The sequence below is a fragment of the Megalops cyprinoides genome, chromosome 5, assembly GCF_013368585.1.
Source record: "Megalops cyprinoides isolate fMegCyp1 chromosome 5, fMegCyp1.pri, whole genome shotgun sequence".
NCBI lineage: Eukaryota > Metazoa > Chordata > Actinopteri > Elopiformes > Megalopidae > Megalops > Megalops cyprinoides.
In genome coordinates, this window is record NC_050587.1 from 5,658,977 (window position 1) to 5,676,599 (window position 17,623).

At 37.1% G+C, this 17,623-nt stretch overlaps 2 protein-coding genes across 2 annotated transcripts; both read right to left on the reverse strand.

The window, feature by feature from the left end:
- Nucleotides 1-1,163: 1,163 nt before the first annotated feature.
- Nucleotides 1,164-2,103, reverse strand: LOC118777603 (C-X-C motif chemokine 11-6-like). Its single transcript, XM_036528699.1, has 4 exons — nt 2,049-2,103; nt 1,618-1,744; nt 1,333-1,425; nt 1,164-1,219 (listed from the first exon to the last, which is right to left on the reverse strand). Exons 1-4 carry the CDS (start codon nt 2,101-2,103, stop codon nt 1,207-1,209), a joined length of 288 nt encoding a protein of 95 aa, XP_036384592.1. The 3' UTR covers nt 1,164-1,206.
- Nucleotides 2,104-8,406: 6,303 nt separating this feature from the next.
- On the reverse strand, nt 8,407-9,171 carry LOC118777604 (C-X-C motif chemokine 11-6-like). Its single transcript, XM_036528700.1, has 4 exons — nt 9,117-9,171; nt 8,816-8,942; nt 8,531-8,623; nt 8,407-8,419 (listed from the first exon to the last, which is right to left on the reverse strand). The coding sequence occupies exons 1-4, from the start codon at nt 9,169-9,171 to the stop codon at nt 8,407-8,409; spliced, it is 288 nt and encodes a 95-aa protein (XP_036384593.1).
- Nucleotides 9,172-17,623: the final 8,452 nt, after the last annotated feature.

Consider the following 17,623-nt stretch of genomic DNA (forward strand, 5'->3'; position numbering starts at 1 on the left):
TCTTTTACAGTTGAGGAATTGCTGTGTACTTTTGTCATTCTTCAATAAACAGTATGACTCTTGTAGAATGCAGAACTCCACTGTCACAAACCATGTTTGAATGAACGAACATTTTAGTTTATAATTAACATTTTTATTAACATCATATCAAATACAAATACATTTATGTGTACAAAAGTTTATTTACAGAATATCATCAAAATTCTTTATGCTTTGAGGTATATGAAGCACCTTACAAATCTGCTACATTTACATCATGAAAACATTCATGATGAGAGAAGAATAAATTTACTCAATGGATAACTTTGTCACCATTAGTGGTTTTAGCTGCCTTTTACAACATATCAAAAACAAAGACATTGATCTGTAGAAAAATGCATTTACATCCACATCCAAAACATCCAAAAGCATTGGCATATATGAAGTAACCTAATCTGCAACACTTACAACATTTACATTATGAAAACATTCACAGAGTTGCAAAAGAAAGACAGTACAGTATAAACAGAGTATAACTAGTACTTTGCTCAGTGGTCACCATTAGTGGTTTTAGCTGCCTTAACATCAAACATTGTGATTGTCCTAAAGGCAGTCATTGCACCAGTTTCATATAAATCCATCCATTGCTGTTTCAGTCAGGTCCATAAGGCAAACAGAATGACAGAAAGACACATAGGTTGATCACTTTACCTGCTCCTCAGTGAAGGAGGTAAGTGAATAGCTTTCACTGACTCTTAAAAACAAATACTTATTCCAGTTTTGAAAATAAAAAAGACTCTCTCAGTCTGAAGTCTAAAAATATATATTTACACAAAATGTATGGCTTAGTTTAACTTCCTTTGTAATTTTATAATCTAATAATTTACTCAATGTTTTGACATTTTCCAATATTAATAGCAAAAGAGATAACTAAATAGCTTTCACTGACTCTCAAAACCAAATGCTTGTTTTAGTTCTGAAAAAAAGGTACAAAAAGTCTAAAAATATATATATTTTACACAAAATGTATGTCTTAGTTTAACTTGCTTTGTCATTTGGTAATCTATTCAATAATTAGGTTAATGTGTTTGCATTTTCCAATATTAACATGTATCAGTTTAATCTCATTAATATTATACAACAAGCTTGAATGATTCAACATCAGTATCTTCTTAGAGGACTGGGTAAATGTTTTTGCAAATGAGAGTTGCTGCTTCAGGACACATTTCACTCCAGGCTCCTGAAATATGATTCATGCAGTTGTTAGTTACCTAATTAGGAAATCAAAAACACAGAACAATAATTTAAAGTCTGAGTAAAAAGCTGAATGTAAAATATGAATATATACCTCACCTGTTTTTCTTCTGTGCATTCTTGATGAAATTCTGAGCAAATTTGGACTCTGAATTCAAGCACCTCTGTTCTGCACTTTCCTTCAGGGTAACACTGAACAAAGAGAGAAAGAGCCCTCAGTTCCTAGAGTTCTTGTCAATGAACACAGCTTTAAGTTGTTCTGGGCATACTATCATGTTGGTAGTTTACAACTGCAAATGCATGTCAATGAACACAGTTATAAGTGATTTCCTTCTGGGTGTAGTATTGTGTCAGTAGATTACAGTAGCTCTGTAAAGTCCTTACATGATTTCCATGCGTTCACAGGAGGAGCTGGGAGAAAAAACCTCAATCTTCTCAATCTCTTTTGGTCGAATGAAGTTGACACCAGCATCTGTGCACTGACACCGACCCCTGGGAGAAATGGCCATGCCTGATGGGGAGAAAATAAAATGATCACATGTTACAATATTCTTAATTATAATGAAACTTTTAATCCTGCAAATATGATATTGCAAATATTTTATTTTCATTTTCACAATCAAAGGCATCTCACTGTCACTATGAGTGTCAGTGTGACCTTGCATGTATTTAACAAAGCCTATGACCAGTATAGGTACATTTACCTCCCCTCATAGAGGAGATAGTGACTTCTCTTAAATTTTACAGATTTTTTTCATATTTGATCTTTAAGAAATGCAAAAATTGTATACAGGTATGATGCACAGTTCTCATACCTTTGACCTCCACAGACAGCAGGCAGGCCAGCAGGATGAAAGCAGCTGATCTCATGGCTCTGGCAGGTGAGTTTTCTCTTCTTCTTGGTTCTTGGCGGCTGAAGAGGTGAAGTTGTGACTGAATGAAGGATTCTGCTGTATATATACTATGCAGACTGTATCCCATGATGCAACACTGTCCAAAACAGGGATTTTCCCTCTCTGCTCAATCAGCTGGTTCCTCTTTCATATAGGAGAGTTTCCCATTTCTCAGAAACAGTGTCTCAAATAGTAAAAGTGAGTGGGAGGGAGAGTGTTGATTCACGTGCAGCAGAGCCAAGGAGATTTTAGACGATTTTTAAATATTGCTGCAATAATGTACACTGATTCGATATAAAAAAGCATGCTATGTCATGATTTAAAGCAATTTTACCTGTACTTGCCCAGGTAAAGAACATGCTGTTGTTATTATTATTATTGTTATTATGATATTGATTCCAAAATGACAATACACAGGATTCAATGTAATTAACATGAGATTCTTGTTTTCAGTATGTGTTACTTGCCCCAATGTTTCTAATGCCAGATTCATCATTAACCCTTAGCACATGTAGCCTTGGGTTGGCCAGCTGCTGAAGTCTTTAGGAAGGCAACACTCGAGTTTGATGTTAAACTGTCTTTTATCTGATAACGTCAACTAAAAGATGAAATTACATGCTCATTTAAAAAAAAAACTTGAAAATATGTGACTCGTAATTTGTTATTTGAATTATGCAGAATTCTTGCTTGAAGCTTTAACTTTAACTTAGCTTTAGCTTTAACTAATGTAATAGTTGAATTTTGGAGGAAAAACCCAACATGACAATCTTACAGTACTTAAGAGAGTCTAATTGTATATTTTCATGTGTTCTGCAAACGCCCAACCATCCCAGTTTTCTGTAGCCATAACAGCTGCTGGATGATGAAACAGGGTGATTTCCAGGAAGACATTGACCTCTAAAAGATATGCAGTGCTTTACCCCTCAGGAGGAAAGGAAACTGAATCTGAATCTGAAAAAAGAAGTAGGATTTAAGACTGCGGATGCAATTCAGTCAAATGACAATATTGTTTGTCAACAAGTTTCACAACATTTATGTCAGGCTGCCAGTTGATTCAAAAATTAAGTTTATTGTTTCCAAAGTAGTTGATTAATCAGTGTATTTATCATGCCTTTTTAAAATATGGTACACAATGTTGCAGTGTGCAAAGTGTGCAATATACTGCCTTCGTGGTGGGGGTGGCAGTGTTGAGGGGGTTCGTATAATGAGTCATGAGTAATTCGTATAGTGTGTAATGAGTTTTATTAAGTAGTTTGCAATATTGTATGGAACAGTGTAAAAGAAAATAACAAATTCGAACTCAGGTTTTAAAAGATATTTACTTTACAAATTTATTTTGTAACCTGCCTGTGCCCATTTTACTTCAAACACTAATTCGATTTTCACATAATTCTGATCCCAACAGTCAATATGTAATTGTATTGGAAAAAGGCAAGTACTTAAAATTACTGTCTGATTATTAAGATGTAAAGCAATTGTCTTCTGCACAACAATGTAATCATGCTCAGATTTCATTCAGAGAATTGCATTCACCAAGAATCTTTTCATACCTGGTTAGCAGGAGCTTCAGGTGGTGAAATAAAAACATATGAACGGAGAGCGTTGAAGGAAAAGCATGAAGGATGTAAAATCAACATGATATAAATGAAATCAGGAAAGGCTTAATGAATCTCCCTAGTACTTTGATGCATGTTTCAATTTCCTGCTTTTATCAAGGAATGTGAGGTACCCCCTTCATTTCAATTCATGTACATTTACATTTATTCATTTAGCAGACGCTTTTATCCAAAGCAACTTGCATAGGTTACAGTTCTTTACAATGTTATCCATTTATACAGCTGGATATTTACTGAGGCAATTGTGGGTTAAGTACCTTGCTCAAGGGTACAGCAGCAGTGTCCCAGCGGGGATCAAACCGGCAACCTTTCGGTTACGAGTCCTGCTCCTTAACCACCATGCTACACTGCCACCCCTGTAGCCATATTTCAGCTTGGAACATTGGTTTTCAGCCAAGATTTTGACCCCATACCTTGAGTATGTACTTAACAGTCTGTTTTCAAATGATCAAATGGACTTCATGTACGGTGGAAACTTTTTTAATCTAAGGAGGGTGCTCAACATTATTTATTCCTGTGCTGTTTCAATGATCCAGTAACTAAATGGCAAAAAAAGCTATTTATAAGGTAAAGTGGATCTCAAAACACAAGCTCTGTTCCATTTCATTTCATTCACTTGAGAAAACAAAAGTCAATTCACTCATGAAAAACTCTTCAAAGAAAATGATGGGAATCTTTTAATGAATGAATTGATTTTCAGTTAGTCTCAATTTACTGAATTGAAATAATGAGAGAGTTAGTAAGAGTTAGCTAGTAATTCCAACCTTTTTCTTATTATGTGGCTTATAGTATTCAGAAATTATGTTCCATTTTGTATAAATGTGTTTAAAAAGATAGCTGCCATTTTAAAGCCAATAAAACAGTATAATAATATTTTGGTAATACAAGCCAAAAAATATATCAATATTGAAATATGAATATATCATTGTAACTATCATTGTAACTAAGTGTGTATGAATATATATACTATACCTCTTACCTAGGAGGGAATCAAGTGCAAGGACAGGAAGGCATCTTGGACAACAAGCAGGGCTTTATTTGGGAATGCCCAGTCTCATAGTCAAAAGCAGGCAGGAGATCTTACACACAAAAACAGAAAATCCAGCAAACATACCAAGAAACCACAAGACACGAGCAAGGTCCAAAAAATAATAAAAAAGTCAAACCAAATCCAGAAAAATCAAAGGACAACAAGAACATTAGGCAAGGACAGTCCAAGACTCAGTGATGAGGCAAAAAACACACATGTTATACATACACAGGACAAGTGTCAGTGCTCCGCCTCCTTAGCTGTTGTGTTTTTGTTTTTTCCTTGCCCATGTGCTTTTGTTTTCCTTGTGTTTTAGTCCTGCCCCGCTCCCCGCCCGGTCTCCGCCCGCCTGATTGCCTGCACACCTGCTTCCCATTCCCTCGTCTGCCCTGCCCTATATCTTCCCTGCTTTTCCCTGTCCTGTTGCTAGTTCGTCACAGTGTTTTTCGCCTGTTTCGTCCCCGCCGTTTGCGTTTTGCTTCTGTCTGCCTGTTTCTCGTTTTTTTGACCCTGCTCTTACCCAGACCTCGTTTTTGCCTGCCTCCTTGTCTCGTTCGCCTGATTGCCTGCCTGTCCGGTTCCCGACCTTGCCTGCTCCCGTTTCCCGATCCTCGCTCTGTCCACGGACTGCCTTCCGGTTTTCGACCCTGCCTGTTTTCTGATTAGCGATTCTGCCTGACGATTCCATTAAAGACGCTTGGAACCCGAAGCTCCCGTGGTCCGCGCCTGAGTCCCTGCCTGAGCCCTGACAACAAGGGGCAATCAACAAACTGGGTACAGATGTGCACAGCCAACATGGAATTCAACAGATTGTGCACACTTGATTCCAACTGACATTGAATGAGTCTATGTCACCTTCAGTGATATTTTTTTGAAGGTGGAACCAATGGGATATTGTGGCCTTCCTACCATGTCCACAGTGGCTGCACCTGCCAACACCTCTGCCAGATGGCATACATTGGTGTATTGTATGTTTATCTAAGAATTCATGGTTCTCATTTGTAAAAACATCTGAGTCCACTCAGAAATAGTTTTGTCAGTCTGAGCATTACTGCACGTATGTAGAAACCAGTGCATGCAGAGTGAGGTTACCTTTTTATGAGTTACTGACTTGATTTGCTGTTTATAGTGCGTATGGGAAGCACAATGACTATTGTTGTATGACTAAAGTTATTTACATTTTGGCAGCATGTCCAAGCTGAAGTACTTCTGTGAGGATTTTGCTAACTCAAGCACAGCTCAGTGTAAGACAGTGCAATGTCTGTCAGGAGAAGTAGCTATGAGCTGGATATGATGAAACAGGCTATTCAGACAGGACAGGCCAGTGGTGAGAATAATTATGGGTAGTGGAAGATTTGTGGTGATATAATGTGGCAAGTAAAACAAAATGGAGAAGTATAAGATGAGGAAGGAAAAGCTAAAAGTCCCAGTTTGGCTTTTTATCACAGTTCTGTATGACTTGCATATGAACTCAGCGATTTCTGATAAGGTGAGATGGCAAAGATGTAAATATCTGCATGGACACAGACCTCAGGCTCATTATGGTTGTTTCTGTGGCTTAGAAGGGCATCATGCTCAGTGTATTTGCTTTATTAATATGTGCATTCATGTATTTGTGGTGTTTTTTGTTTTGTGGGTTTTTTTGGGGGGGTGCTGTAGGAGGAAATAGCTGTGAAGATAATTCCTGGATGTGCGTAGCCCATCTGCTGTTTGTCAGTGCTTTCATGAAAGTCTGAGGAAAAGGTGTTTTACTGCCTTCCTTGTTCAGCGATAACTTGTAATTATAGGTTACCAATTAAAAAAAAACAATTTGACATTTTATTGTTGGAATTTACATATGTTCGATAATATTTAGGTGACTGAATGAAGGAATCTGCTCTATACATACTGTGCAGACTGTATCCCATGATGCAACACTGTCCAAAAGAGGGATTTTCCCTCTCTGCTCAATCAGCTGGTTCCTCTTTCATATAGGAGAGTTTCCCATTTCTCAGAAACAGTGTCTCAGATAGTAAAAGTGAGTGGGAGGGAGAGTGTTATTTGATTCACGTGCAGCAGAGCAAAGGAAAATTTAAACAACCGTTAAACAATGTACTGCAAAAATGTACAGTATTTCAATTTAAAAGGTATTGTTGTGCCATGATTGAATGATTTTATCCAGTTAAAGAACATGATTGTGATCACATATTAAGGTATTGATCCCAAAATGGCAATAGCTGCTATTATAAATTGATTGTGAAGCTGCTGTGGTTGCAGTTTTCAACAGCTCCAAATAACTAGATTCAAAAGTAATGCAAATGTTAATGAGTAGAAATGCTGGGTATTCAATAATACTCTGGCCAACCACATGGATTAATTCCAAACAAAGAGGTAATATTGTAGAAAGCTGTCATTTACCCTGTATTTTTACCATGTGGGTGTGTTACATATGGCTTCAACAACACAGTGGTATTCTAAATATGGCGTACATGGCCCTGTATTGTTTGGGGGGGGGGGGGGGGGGGGGTCACTTGTAATGTGCACCTGCACTCATTTGTTATAGCCTGCTTTACTGGTCATGTGTGGCCATTCCTTACCAAAAACTAACACAGACCATCTGTGCTTGTTGGATTAGATTTAACTACAACTCATTGCAATTTAATGAGGGACTACTGAGAAAAAAAGCTTGAAAATCATTGCGGTAGTGTATTTGGACATTCCTAAAGAAAGTCTCCCCTTGTATGCAATGTGCTTTCAGGATTTTTTCTGTCATCCAAGTGTTTAGTTGATTAATAATCAATATAACCTGAAAATGTATATACTGTGTATTCTGATATTGACCACAGTCTTTTACAGTTTTGGTGAGGAATTAATGTGTATGTTTGCTCATTTTCAACAAACAATGTGACTGCTGTAGAATCCAGACCTCCTTTGTCAAAAACCATATGAATGGATGAATGAATGACCATCGCAGTTTACAGTTAACATTTTTTATTCACAACATATCAAATACAAAGATATTGATCTGTAGAAAAGTTTACTTTCAGAATGTCATTGAAATTCACTAGGTATTGACATGTAAGAAACACCTTACTAATCTACAACACTTGCATTTACATTATGAAAACATTCACAGTTGCAAAAGAAAAACAGCACATTATAACCAGAGTATAACTAGTACTTTGCTCAATGGAAAACTTTGTCACCATTAGTGGTTTTAGCTGCCTTAATATCAAATATTGTGATTGTCCTAAAGGCAATCATTGCACTAGTTTCATATAAATCCATCCATCGCTGTTTCAGTCAGGTCCATAAGACAAACAGAATGACAGAAAGACCCATAAGTTGATCACTTTACCTCCTCCTCAGTGAAGGAGGTAAGTGAATAGCTTTCACTGACTCTCAAAAACAAATATTTATTCCAGTTTTGAAAATAAAAAGGTATAAAGTCTCAGTATAAAGAATAAAAATATAATTTAAAAAAAAGTAAAAATGTTTAGCTTAGTTTAACTTGCATTTAGTTAATGTGATTGCATTTTCCACTATGAACCCAAATCAACAATTTCTTATCAATATACAACAAGCTGGAATGATTCAGCATCACTGTCTTCTCTTAGAGGACACTGGAAATGCTTTGTTGATGCAAGATGCTGCTTCACTCCAGTTTCCTGAAATATGATTCATACAATGGTTAGTTACCTCATCAGGAAATCAAAAACACAGAACAATATTTTAAAGTTGGGGTAAAAAAGCTGAATGTGAAATAAAATATACCTCACCTGTTTTTCTTCTGTGCATTCTTGATGAAATTCTGAGCAAATTTGGACTCTGAATTCAAGCACCTCTGTTCTGCACTTTCCTTCAGGGTAACACTGAACAAAGAGAGAAAGAGCCCTCAGTTCCTAGAGTTCTTGTCAATGAACACAGCTTTAAGTTGTTATGGGCATACTATCATGTTGGTAGTTTACAACTGCAAATGCATGTCAATGAACACAGTTATAAGTGATTTCCTTCTGGGTGTGGTATTGTGTCAGTAGATTACAGTAGCTCTGTAAAGTCCTTACATGATTTCCATGCGTTCACAGGAGGAGCTGGGAGAATAAACCTCAATCTTCTCAATCTCTTTTGGTCGAATGAAGTTGACACCAGCATCTGTGCACTGACACCGACCCCTGGGAGAAATGGACATGCCTGATGGGAAGAAAATAAAATGATCACATGTTACAATATTTGTACAATGCTGTTAGTCCTGCAGATATATTAATTGTTGCAAATATCTTTCATTATAAAAGGCACCCATCATTCACTGAGTGTCAATATGACCTTGTAGATATAGACCTTGTTCAGGTTTTGAAATTGTAATACCTTTGACATCCACAGACAGCAGGCAGGCCAGCAGGATGAAAGCAGCTGATCTCATGGCTCTGGCAGGTGAGTTTTCTCTTTTTCTTGGTTCTTGGTGGCTGAAGAGGTGAAGCTGTGACTGAATGAAGGATTCTGCTGTATATATACTATGCAGACTGTATCCCATGATGCAACACTGTCCAAAAGAAGGATTTTCCTTCTCTGCTCAATCAGCTGGTTCCTTTTTCATATAGGAGAGCTTCCCATTTCTAAGAAACAGTGTCTCAGATAGTAAAAGTGAGTGGGAGGGAGAGTGTTATTTCATTCACATGCAGCAGAGTCGAGGAGATTTTAGAAAATTGTTAAATATTGCTGCAGTAATGTAGACTGAGTCCCTGTGGCATGATTTAAAGCATTTTTACATGTAGGCCTAACTATTCAGTTAAGGAACATGCAAGTGTTTTGTTATTATGATATTGATTCCAAAATTAAAGTAGACAGGATTGAAGGTAAATAACTAAATGTTACTTGCCTCAATACTTATAACCCCAGACTTCCCGTTAACCTATAGAATGTGTAGCCTTGATTTGGCCAGCTGCTAGAGTTTTTAGGAAGGTAACATTTGTGTTTGATGTTAAATTATGCCTTTTATCCCAGAACCTCAAGTAAAAAATGACATCTACTTTAATTTTATCATGTAGTATGTATTGTACAGAATTCAGGTCAAATATCAACATCATCTTATGCAAACATGGGTACATGGGTACAGTACAAAGCTATGCTATTAAAATCAATAAAATATATGGCAAAACAAGACAGATAAAGAAAAAAATTGGTATCGTTGCTTTCTACATTATATAAATTGTATAAATTATAAGGGTCTTTGAATTATGCAGAATTTTCAGATAAGCTTTCACTAATGTAATAGTTAAACCTTGGAGGAAAAAATCCATCATGACAACCTTACAATATAATGAGAACTCTGAAAAGCCTTACTGTACAGAAAGAGAGTCTAATTGTATATTTTCATGTGTTCTGCAAACGCCCAACCATCCCAGTTTTCTGTAGCCATAGCAGCTGCTGGATGATGAAACAGGGTGATTTCCAGGAAGACATTGACCTCTAAAAGATAGGCAGTGCTTTACCCCTCAGGAGGAAAGGAAACTGAATCTGAATCTGAAAAAAGAAGTAGGATTTAAGACTGCAGATGCAATTCATTCTGATCACAAGATTGTTTCTCAACAAGTTTTATACCATTTCTGTTGGGCTGTCAGTCAATCCAAAAATAATGTTTATTGTTTCTTTAGTAGTTGATTATCAGTGTATTTATCGTGTTTTTTTAAATGAGTTACACAATGCGGCAGTGTGCTAAATGAGGAACACACTGCGTTGGTGTTGGCTGGGGGTGGGGGTGGGGGTGGATCGGGGCAGTTGAAGGGGGTTTGTAGTGTGTAATGAGCTTGGAATTTATCAAGGAGTTTATTAAGGAGTTTGGAGTTTCCAGTCAACAAGAGTCTTTTCACACCTGAATATCAGGAGCTTCAGTGAAATAAAAAACATAGGTGAAAGCAGAAGGTTGAGGGAAAAGTATAAAGAATGGCACATTAACAGTATAAGCAAAATGAGATAAAATCACTCTATGGTAAAATAAAAGACAGTCACAGAACCCAGAGGGTATCTCTTCAGTGTGCAATCATGGAGAAAACAAAAAGCACCATAAACAGATTAAACTTCTGGAGTCATAGTCTGCCAGGGCCCCAACGTCCTTCCAGGCGAGAGGAAAGTGACCTGGGCTGAGCTTTGGAAAGCTGAGACACACCGCATCCAATTTCGCATCCAGGTAGTGTATGATGTGCTTCCAAGCCCATCAAATCCGCACACATAGGGCAAAGCAGAGTCACCAGCATGCCCATTGTGCCCATTGTGCTCCAAGTGAGGAACCCTGGAGCACATCCTCAGCTGCTGCACAAAGGCGCTTGGAGAGGGACGGTACCAATGGAGGCATGATCAGGTCCTGAAGACCATCGCTGAAGCTATCAGTGCAGGAGTTGAGTGGGCAAAGCGGTCCCGACCCTCCAAGCAGGCCTTTGTCAGAGCTGGGGAGCAGCCAAAACCCACCAAAAGAACATCTGCAGGCATCCTGACCTCTGCTAGCTGAAGTTCCCCAACCATATTGCAGGCACCACCCTGCGACCAGACATTGTTCTTGTGTCTGAGTCCACCAAGCAAGCTGTGCTGATGGAGCTGACAGTCCCAGGGGAAGTCCCACTTGAAAGATGCCTTTGAAAGGAAGCTCTCTAAGTATGCAGGACTAGTCAGGCTGGATGGAGAGTGAGGTGTCTCCCTGTGGAGGTTGGATGCAGGGGATTTGCCAGAGCCTTCAGTTATTTGGGCATCGAGGGAGAGAGGAAGAGGAGAGCTATCCGCAGCACCACCGATGCGGCAGAGAGGGTTTCAAGATGGCTGTGGCTCAAAAGAGGAGAACCATGTAGTCATAAGTAGCTAGCCATCTGGACTCAAGCTGGGGTATGATCAGCCCCGGCTGGGTCACCTGGAGGAGGGTGTATGATGTTGAAAGACCTGAAACACTCGATGATTCCAGGAACATCACTGAAGATGTGTCCAGAGGAAACAGTAGATGTATGTGCACAGACAGAAAAAAAAAAGTCTCATGGAAAATCTTCAAAGAAAATGATGGACATTTATTAATAAATGAAATGAATTTTAGTTTATCATCTCAATTTATTGAATTGAAATAATGAGAGCGTTAATTAGAGTTAACTAGCAACTCCAACCTTTTTCTTATTATGGGGCTTATAGTCTTCAGATATAAGCATTTTATATACATGTGTTTGCAAAGATGCAATGCTGCAATTTTAATGCCAATTAAACAGTTTAATAACATTTTGGTAATATAGGCCAAAAAATGAAACAGTTTTACTTAATGAGTTGACTGCCCCCCTATGCACATATAGTATTTAACCAGTTTACACTTGATAAAACAATTAGTCATGCAATAAATAATGAATAATATAATGTGAGTATTTTAGAATGAAGATCTCCTCTTTAACGAACCACATAAATTAATGAATGAAAGAGTGAATCTTTTAGTAAATTTCAGGTTTTTTATTTACAGTGTATCATGCCAGATATAAAACAATTCATAAAACATTATTTACATGATAAATTAATAGTCATAAAAAAACACGTAAAAAGTTGTAAAACAAATTTGAAAGTAAAAGTGAACAAAGTGGCTTTCATTGACTTTCCAAAACAGTCAAAACTATATAAAAAAATATTTTACACAAAATATGTATCTTAGTGTAGCTTGCTTTATAAGTTAGTAGTACATTAAATAACTTAGTTGGTACCTATTTACATTTTCCAGTATTGGCATATTAACAGGACCTCTAACCAATGCATGTGAATTGCACAAGTTGCAGTGATACAATGTCTTTATCTTCTCTCAGAGGATGCTGGAATACTGGTTAAAGGAAGCTAATGGAAGACTTCAGCTGCTTCAACACATATTTCACTCCAGGCTCCTGAAATATTTTTCAGAAAATTGTTGGTTACCATATGGAGAAATCAGAAGCACTGAACAATATTTACAGCAAAGGAAAAACACACATTAATTCATTTGCCAGGAGCAAATTCAATATTGTGAACAATAGTGTCCACAGTAATGAGCAAAGAACCCAGTTTATGTAGTTTTTAAATTTGTTCATTGTAACTATGCAGCATAAAACAAGTTTTCAATGACCTCACTTCAGTCAACGTGTATCCAAATCAGAATATAAAAATATGAGTGTATGAATATATATACCATACCTCTTCTTCCTCTGGGCATACTTGATGAAATTCTTGGCAAAGCGGGATTCTGGGTTCAAGCACCTCTGTTCCCCACTTTCCTTCAGGGTAACACTGAACAGACAAACAGGAAGAGTACTATGTTCATATGCAGGATTTATGAATACAGTTATAATGGTGTTTATGTGAGTACATAAACATCATTGAGTAATACTGCAAGACACTTACATGATCTCCAAGCGTTCACAGGATGAGGTGGGAGAGAAGACCGCAATCTTCTGGATCTCTTTTGGTCGAATGAAGTGCACACCAGCATCCATACACGGGCACCGGCCCCTGGGAGATATGGACATGCCTGCAAAGAAATCACATGATCACATGTTACTAGATGCCTCCAGGTACTAATACTGTGAATCCTGCACACATTGGTCAGGTAATTGTAGTTTTCCTTCATTCACAAAGAAACCACAGATATTAATTTCATGACCAATATGAAATAAAGTATAGACACATTTTTGCAACCACTCTGCTCTCTTCCCTTACATAACAGGAGATTACTTCTTATTTCAGGAGTATTGATAGTGTAGAAAATGAAGGTATTGTAATGAAATCAAGCAAATTTATATATACTGTATACATTTTTTTTTACCTTTGACATCATGGTGAGTTTTCTCTTCTTCTTGGTTCTTGGCGGCTGAAGAGGTGAAGTTGTGACTGAATGAAGGATTCTGCTGTAAATATACTCTGCGGACTGTATCCCATGATGCAACACTCTCCAAAAGAGAGATTTTCCCTGTCTGGTCACTCAGCTGGTTCCTCTTTCATATAGGAGTTTTTCCCATTTCTAAGAAACAGTGTCTCAGATAGTAAAAGTGAGTGGGAGGGAGAGTGTTATTTCATTCACATGAAGCAGAGTCAAGGACATTTAAATCCTTTCTTCTAAAAGTAGTGCAACTGTAAATGAGCTTTCATCAGCAAACATGCTGGGGGTTCAGTTCTATTACTAATGCTACTAATTGTGACTGCATTCACAGAACCAAGCTATGGCAAAGAGAAAATTGAGATTGTACAAAAAGGTGAACCACGTAGTATTTTTACATTATAGAAAAAAAATTTAATTATGGCATTTATCACAGTATAAACTCTTTAATTATCCGGAGTTCATGGATATGCTGGAAGCAATAAAACAAGTGTGACGAGTGAGGAAAAGCCTAACTGAAGCAGACAACTCCATCTGTCCGGTTTTGTGCATCCAACTCTGCTGCTGAAAGATGAAACGGCGTCATATTCAGGAAGGCGTGGAGCTCCTGAGCTGCACAGAATTTCATGGTTTAATGCACTTGTGTCTGTACCAGCTAGCTTGAACCTTGTCTGACCAACTATTGAAACTTGGTCACACTCTTGCTTTGCGCTTGCAGTGAGGGAACGGAAACCGAAGCCGAAAAACACCACAGGAACTGGATTTATCGCTGTGATGCAACTCAGTCTTATTGAAATATTGTGTAGCTAACATTTCCATCAGAGAGAGAGAAGTACTAGGACTAGCTAGTGTTTTGGTGTTAATTGTGCGACAGTGTCGTTAAAGTTTACTGTTAAAATGTAACAGTATATGCAGCGATCACTCACCAGTGTGATGCGCCATCTGCGAATTCCATGACCGCACGGTTTCTTATCCATTTGCATTTCCTCAAACGCGAGAATTATTTATATAGCTTATGTATGGCTTCCGTAAATGCGGCAAGTCTGAGGTGAATTTTCAAATCTCGTTTGTCCGTTTTTTCAGACATTTTCAAACGTTTCGCTCAGGTGTCCAGGTGAAGTTCACACGCGTGTGCGGCAACCAGTCCGTCTCCTGCCGCAGCGGTAACCTGTTGCTGCGCATCTGTCATTCTCATTGGTCAAAATTCAAGATGGAAAACATGCTTCTTGTTTTCAGTATATGATATTTTAATATGACTGTTTTTAAATGATATTACTTGTTCAGTGAACAAAAGGCAACACTATTGGAATTTGAGGAGGGGCAATTCCCGTGAAGAAGCTGGCTAATGCCTCTCACGTGAAATATTTTATTTGCAAAACGCAGAAAATAAAATGGAAATAAATTGCATAATTTATTATAATGCAATACAGTACAAGTCTCTGTATGCAATATACTGTCAGATTTTACTGTTGTAATCTGCTGCTAAACAACAGTTGCAGCTAGCTCTGTTATGGAAGGGGTATGGAGACATAATCACGTAAATCAGGTAAAAGTCCATCGGTTTTGCACGTGAAAACTGCATTTACCTGGTTAACACCTGATTCATTTATCTCAAGGAATTGATTGCTAATCAAATCTTTAATTGATTAATAACCACTATAACCTCAATGTATTTATACACAGTTATTGACCACAAAAACAATATTTACAGTTTTGCTGAGGAATTGTGGTGTACTTTTTTATTTTTCAGTAAACAGTGTCACTCTTGCAGAATGCAGACCTCATCTGTCACAAACCATATGAATGAATGAATGAACGAACATTTTAGTTTATAAACATTTTTATTAACATCATCATCAAATACAAACACATTTATGTGTGCAAAATTTTACTTACGGAATATCATCAAAATTCTTTATGCTTTGAGGTATATGAAGCACTTCACTAATGTGCTGCACTTACAACATTACAACATTGTATTAAGAAAACATTCACAGTTGCAAAACAAAAACAGCACAGTATAACTAGAGCATAATTAGTACTTTACTCTGTTTATAACTCTGTCATCATTAATGGTTTGATGTCTGTACCAGACAATTTATCCCCCCCCCCCCCCCCCCCCCCAAAAAAAAAAGAAAAAGAAAAAAAAAAACCTCAATAAAACTAACATCATTTTGAATTCCTGGTTTCAGATTTATCAATCATATCAATCATGGGAAAGATTCTCATCAAAACCTGAGGGTGTTTCAAGATCAAATATTAATAATACTTTTGTTAGGTTTGTTTGGAAAAATAAGCATCACCCACCCCTAAAAAGTCCTTTCTGAACCAAGAACTGAGCGTGGTTTTGAAATATTACACTTCATAGACATGAATGACACCTTAAAAGTGAAATGGTTAAGACAATGATTAAAACTGCCATAATCTTTATGGTACTTTATTCCACATAATATATTTAAAGTAGTAGGATGTCTTAATTTTTTGTTGGACCGTAATTACAGGGTAACAAGGTTACCAGTTAAGTTATCCATTTTCTATCAACAAGCACTTACAGCCTGGAAATTGTGTTAATTACATAAATTCTCAGCGCACGTGTTTATTATTTGAAAACAACGAATGTATTGTTACATATGTAGCTTTGATTTTTGTAAAAAAAAAAAAAAACTGGAAACTAACATTGTGCCTAAAACGAAACATGCCATTGTCACAGAAGAGGAAAATGTTGTTTACTCCGAATGCAAGGATAACAATCTATGTAGGCCTATTATTATTATTAGTAGTAGTATTGTTATTAGTTTTATTTTACGAGGAAAAATCCATATTCACAAAGCCAAACATCAAACCTACGGAAGGCGAGAATGGCCATGCTTGCAAGTTTTTTAATGCCGTTATCTTGAGAGCACGAGTTAATTATTTCGTTATCGCGAGATAACAAAGCTCGTTTTTTCCCTTACAAGAGTGATCTGCGAATTCCATGTCTGCACGGTTTCCCATTCCTTTTTATTTTCTTATGCGCGAGAATGGTTTCCTTACATAGCTTATGTTTAGTAGTTTTCCGTAAATGCGGCATGTCTGAGGTGAATTTTTAGATCTCGTTTGTCCGTTTTTTTTTCTGCCATTTTTCAAACGCTTAGCTCAGGTGTCCGGGTACTCAGAACCAGCCTGACTGCTGCCGCAGCGGTAACCTAGTATTTTATTTGCAAAACACAGAAAATTAGATGGAAATCCATTGCAAAATTTATTGTACTGCAATACAATACAAGTCTCTGTGTGTAATAGGCTGTCAGATTTTACTGTTGCAATCTGCTACAAGGTAAGCAACGCAGGTAAAACTTTTTGCACATGAAAACTGTTCACCTGATTATTCTCTCTCAAAGAAAAACTTGTTAACCAAATCTTTAGCTGATTAATAATCATTATCAACTCAAGGAGTATATACTGCCTATATACAGTTATTGACCACAAAAATAATCTTTTACAGTTGAGGAATTGCTGTGTACTTTTGTCATTTTTCAATAAACAGTATGACTCTTGTAGAATGCAGAACTCCACTGTCACAAACCATGTTTGAATGAACAAACATTTTAGTTTATAATTAACATTTTATTAACATCATATCAAATACAAATACATGTATGTGTACAAAAGTTCATTTACAGAATATCATCAAAATTCTTTATGCTTTGAGGTATATGAAGCACCTTACAAATCTGCTACATTTACATCATGAAAACATTCATGATGAGAGAAGAATAAATTTACTCAATGGATAACTTTGTCACCATTAGTGGTTTTAGCTGCCTTTTACAACATATCAAAAACAAAGACATTGATCTGTAGAAAAATGCATTTACATCCACATCCAAAGCATCCAAAAGCATTGGCATATACGAAGAACCTTAATCTGAAACACTTACAACATTTACATTATGAAAACATTCACAGAGTTGCAAAAGAAAGACAGTACAGTATAAACAGAGTATAATCAGTGCTCTGCTCAGTGGTCACCATTAGTGGT